This window comes from Arvicola amphibius, chromosome 2 (genome assembly GCF_903992535.2).
Source record: "Arvicola amphibius chromosome 2, mArvAmp1.2, whole genome shotgun sequence".
NCBI classification, from domain to species: Eukaryota; Metazoa; Chordata; class Mammalia; order Rodentia; family Cricetidae; genus Arvicola; species Arvicola amphibius.
The window spans coordinates 64,814,351-64,819,506 of record NC_052048.2 but is presented as its reverse complement, the minus strand read 5'-3'; the positions used below and the strand labels follow the sequence as shown (position 1 = coordinate 64,819,506).

At 51.6% G+C, this 5,156-nt stretch overlaps 1 protein-coding gene across 1 annotated transcript; it reads left to right on the top strand.

The window, feature by feature from the left end:
* The first annotated feature begins 2,476 nt into the window (after window positions 1-2,476).
* Pcgf1 (polycomb group ring finger 1) lies at window positions 2,477-5,156 on the top strand. The gene is made up of 9 exons (XM_038319209.1): window positions 2,477-2,626; window positions 3,038-3,143; window positions 3,267-3,419; window positions 3,572-3,643; window positions 3,781-3,886; window positions 4,067-4,100; window positions 4,197-4,283; window positions 4,852-4,932; window positions 5,011-5,156. Exons 1-9 carry the CDS (start codon window positions 2,534-2,536, stop codon window positions 5,056-5,058), a joined length of 780 nt encoding a protein of 259 aa, XP_038175137.1. The 5' UTR covers window positions 2,477-2,533; the 3' UTR covers window positions 5,059-5,156.

The following is a 5,156-nucleotide window of genomic DNA, read 5'->3' as shown; positions in this document are numbered from 1 at the left end:
GCAGCCAGGGCTATGTGTTAGACTTCTATTCTGAATGAAAAGGGAAACTATCAAGTTTGGGGCTTATTTGTGTTTTTGAAGTTTATGTGCATGAGTGTTTTGCCTCCTGTATATATGTGCACCACAAACACGGTATAATGACTGTGGAGGCCACGCTAGGGCATGGGATCTGCAGCTGGAGTGACAGATTGTTGTAAACCTTTTTGTGGGTGCTGGGAAGTGAACCCAAGACCTCTGAAAGAGCAGTCAATATTCCTAACATCTGAGACATCTCTCCAGTCCCTGGGTTTGTTTAGTTGTGTGTGTGTGTATGCGCGCACGTGCGCGCACACACATGCACGTGTATGTGTGTGTTCCTAGGGATGACCAAAGCCTGGGACAAGCACTCACTACAGAGCTGTAACCCCAGTGCTAAAATATCTTAAACAGAAAAAGGAAAGCACACAATCTAATTTTTTATTTTAGTTTTCAGTTTTTTTCCAGAGTCTCTGTGTAGCCCTGGATGTCCTGCTGGCCTCACTCTCAGAAATCCACCTGCCTCTGCCTTGAGCGCTGGAATTGAAGGTATGTGCCACCACACTTGGCTCAACAATCTGATTTTCTAAATTTTATGATTTACTTATTGCTTGCTTGTTTCTGTTGTTGTTGAGACAGTTTTATGTAGCTCAGGATGGCTTCAAAATTGCTGTGTAGTTTAGGATGATCCTGAACTCCTGATTCACCCCGCCCCCACGCTTCTACCTCATAAGTGCTGGGATCACAGGCCTGTGCCTTCATTTTTTTTAGCAGTTCTATTGAGGTCTAATTTACAATAAGCTGCAAGTTTTTAAAGTGTATACTCTGACTGGTCTCCACAGATGTAAATGCCTATTAAACTAATACCACAATCGAAATACGAAACATCCATCAGAAACATTGTGTTCTGTCCAACCTATGATCAGAATCATTATTCCATGCTGTGGGAAGAAGGGGCAGGAGCGAGAGCAATGGTGGACAGGAAGAAAGTGGTTGAGACCTGCAAGGCCTGAGTTGTGATGAGGGTAGCATGGACTAGGTAAACCATAGCTGTAATTAGTTGATTAACAAGTTATTAATACTTCCTTGTTGTTTATGTACTCCATTCTAAAAAGAACACTTTATTCCATTCATGGGGTAACACACATGCACACACACACACACTCTCTCTCCTTTCTGTCAGATACCTGTTGCCATCAGTCTAATCATTCCAACCCTTTTAAGCCCCATTCCTTCTACTACCACTCCCAATCCATACATTTGTTGTTATCTATCTAGATATCTATTGGTTTTTTTTCTTTTTTCTTTTCTTTTCTTTTCTTTTCTTTTTTTTTAGACAGGGTTTCTCTGTAGCTTTGAAGTCTATCCTGGAACTAGCTCTTGTAGACAAGGCTGGCCTCGAACTCACAGAGATCCACCTGCCTCTGCCTCCCAAGTACTGGGATTAAAGGCGTGCGCCACCACCGACTGATACTTCTATTTTCTTGATCGGTCCTCTCCATACTACCTTTCTTTCCTATTTCCATCACACTTATACCCCTCATCCATGTGTCAATCATGCCTACACAGAGTTCCATCTTTTTCAGAAAGCATTTCAATGTTCCAGTGGTTATCTCCCCCTTGGCTCCAATCTCCAATTGTACTCGGTGCTAATAACGCTTCAGAGTAAATTTTTTTATTTTTCAATTTCGCTATAAGAACGCAGTGATGACAGTGTACTAGCCCCGGGACCCCCAGGTCCTCACCCAATGGGGGCCTGGGCCTATGCTACTTCAGGCACTCGCTGCCCAAGTATCTTCGCTGTCAGTCCTCCCCTCCTCCTTCGGCATCTGCTCTGCATTAGTCTATCCCAGGCCTCCGCAGGCGCCGATGATTAAATCATCATCATTAACCAGGGCCTATTCCCCCCACCCCCGGCAGTAGCGAGAGAGTGGGGGGTAAGATCGCCACGTTCCCGGAGGGTCTCTCCCTCCCCACTCCACCCAAAGCACCCTCTCCGAGACTTCGCGAAGCCGGGAGAAACTCCCACGGTGGAGCGGGGAGAAGGCCCGCCACCCGGACGCAGTTCTGCAGCGCGGACGCCGCAGCAACCGAGTAGGGTCGCATTGCAGGGTGAGGACCCGGGGTCCCAGGCGAGGTCGCGTCCCAGGACTCCCACTCTCCGGAGCCACAGCGGGCGGCGATCGCACGGCCTCGGGGTCGGAGGGCACAGGCTATCTATCACAAACAAGCTCCTGAAGTTGGTCCAGAGGTCGGGTGCGTGCCGTCGGAAGGACGCCCGTGGGAGCGTGCAATACAGAGACCCTGCTCCACGACCCCCACCCCCCACCACTCCCTAATGACCACGGGGAGGGGGGGCCAGCGGGCTCAGGTGAGCACACGGGGAAAGAGCGAAGGGGTGAGGGCGGGGTGTGCCGGAAGATTAGCCAATCCGGAGAATTTGAGGCCCTCGTTGCTATGAGACAAGTCCCGCCCCGCAGGCGGTACCGGAAGTGGCGGGCTGGGATCAGCCTTTAAGATGGCGTCTCCTCAGGGGGGCCAGATTGCGATCGCGATGAGGCTTCGGAACCAGCTCCAGTCAGTGTACAAGATGGACCCGCTACGGAACGAGGTGCAGGGGCGGCGGGGTGACTGCTAGGGTCCGTTAGCTGTGCGAACCCAAGCAGGCAAGAGGACGGGCGGTGGCGGGACAGGCGCCCAGTGCGCCTGCGCAGCAGTGGGGTGCGCGTACGCACGCGCGATTCCGGCAGGGTTGCCAAACACTGTGGATTAGGACGCCTGCGCGTTTAGTGTCACTGACGGCGCTTGGTCTCCCTAGGGAAAGGAGGGTCGGGCGAGTCCGGGAGAAGAGAGCACCCGCTGTGCGCGGAGCCCTCTGCTGGGCGGAGGGGAAGCTCATTTCCCCCACCCCCTTCCACGGCCTGAGTCCAGTGACAGGAACCGCTCCGGAGCTGGGAAGTGCTGAGGTGAGGTGGGGTGGGTTTGTGCGACCAGTGAGGAGTGACTGAGGGTGTGTCCGCAGGAGGAGGTCCGGGTGAAGATCAAAGACCTGAATGAACACATCGTCTGCTGCCTGTGTGCTGGCTACTTCGTGGATGCCACCACCATCACAGAGTGTCTCCACACCTGTGAGTGTCCCGGATCCTGCCCTGTCCTCATCAAGGCTGGCTGCAAGCCTCTGTGCTGTCTGTCCCACTCGCCCTATGTGCCGGGGTCCCAAAGGGCCTGAGCGTCTGCGTTTCTCCTTACAGTCTGCAAAAGTTGTATTGTGAAGTACCTGCAGACCAGCAAGTACTGCCCCATGTGTAACATCAAGATCCACGAGACGCAGCCGCTGCTCAACCTCAAGCTGGATCGGGTCATGCAGGACATAGTCTATAAACTGGTACCAGGCTTGCAAGACAGTGAGTGGCCACCTTGTGTTCGTGGGGCCTCCTGACTCTCATGCTGGGTGGCAGCTTGATGTGAACAACAGTCTTATTGGGAATCATCTAGATAAAGAGGTCAACAGCCAGGACAAAGAGAATTAACATGGCCGCCCTTCACCCCCTCCTAGGTGAAGAGAAACGGATTCGGGAATTCTATCAGTCCCGAGGCTTGGACAGAGTCACCCAGCCCAGTGGGGAAGGTATGTCCTTGGCGGTCATTTGGGGGAGGAGGGAGGCAAATAAAGCTCTCAGAGCATTTCCTCTGCCCAGGTTTGCTCTCTGGGGGAAAGGGGGGGGGGAACCTGTTCCAGCCTCCTCAACGTCTACTTTTTCTCAGAGCCAGCCCTGAGCAACCTTGGCCTCCCTTTCAGCAGTTTTGACCACTCTAAAGCCCACTATTATCGCTATGATGAACAGCTGAGCCTATGTCTGGAGCGGCTGAGGTGAGGGGCAGGTCAGAGGTTGCGTGAAATGATACTACCGGTACCCCAGAATCGGCTAAGGGACTTACGGAAAGGCCAAGGGGTGAGGGAGTGTCTGTTCCCTTGAAGAGAGGGTGCTATGGATCTAGGTGGGAAGAGAGGAAAAATGGAATCCTCTAACTTGTTTCTGTTTCCGTCCAGTTCTGGCAAAGACAAGAATAAAAACGTCCTTCAGGTGAGAAAGGCTGAAGGGAGGGCCTCTTTGAAGGAGAGCCTCTCCCAACAGCCCCTTCCTCACACACCTGTTCTCTTCCCCCTTCGCTGTTCCCAGAACAAATATGTCCGATGCTCTGTTAGAGCTGAGGTACGCCATCTCCGAAGGGTTCTGTGTCACCGCCTAATGCTAAGTCCACAACATGTAAGTAAACCCGTGATATATGAAAGCACAAGAGGCTGAAAGGGGAGGGACATGTCTGGTTTGGAGGCTTGTGTCTGGAAGGAAGCTGAGACAGGAAGATTACTTCAAGTTCAAGGTTAGCCTAGGCTATATAGTGAATTCCAGGTGAGTTTGGGCTCCACAATAAGGCCTTGTCTTCAGAAATTAAAAAAAAAAAAAAAAGCGGGAGGAGGCTCTGGTGAGACAGCTCAGCCGCTAAAGCCGGAGTTCTGTCCCCAGACCTAAACCAAAACCACCCTAGTGAGGCAGTGCAAATTTATAATCCCGGTACCAGAGCTGGGACTAACCTTACCTACTGGATGAGTTCCAGACCAGGGAGAGAATCTGTCTCAGAAAAGAAACAAGATGGATGGAGCCTGAGGAACAACACCCAGAGCTGTTTTCTGGCCTCCACAGACATAAACACACAATGTACACAGGAACATACACACACACACACACACACACACACACGCACTCGCGGACAGTCCAGGGAACAGTCTCTGCCGAGTACTACCAAGGTCTCTTCCCTGCCCCATCTCCCCATTAGGTACAGCTCCTTTTTGACAACGAGGTTCTCCCTGATCACATGACAATGAAGCAGCTATGGCTGTCCCGCTGGTTCGGCAAGGTAAGCCGGGTGCAATGGGTTGAGGACCCTGCAGATGCTAACAACCCACTCATTTTTTTCTTTCCCTTCTTTCCTTAGCCATCTCCTTTGCTTTTACAATACAGTGTGAAAGAGAAGAGGAGGTAGGGGCCAGACTTGCTTCCACCCCCTTCCCACCCCTCCCCAGATATTTATGTGAAATTAACTGTGGCTTTATTTTTTGAAATAAAAGCTTTTAAAAAGCA

Coding starts and splice junctions, on each gene's coding strand:
- Pcgf1 (XM_038319209.1), top strand. CDS start 2,534: ATGGCGTCTCCTCAGGGGGGCCAGATTGCGATCGCGATGAGGCTTCGG. Junction 3,144..3,266: donor CACAGAGTGTCTCCACACCT/GTGAGTGTCCCG, acceptor TTCTCCTTACAG/TCTGCAAAAGTTGTATTGTG. Junction 3,887..4,066: donor CTATGTCTGGAGCGGCTGAG/GTGAGGGGCAGG, acceptor GTTTCCGTCCAG/TTCTGGCAAAGACAAGAATA.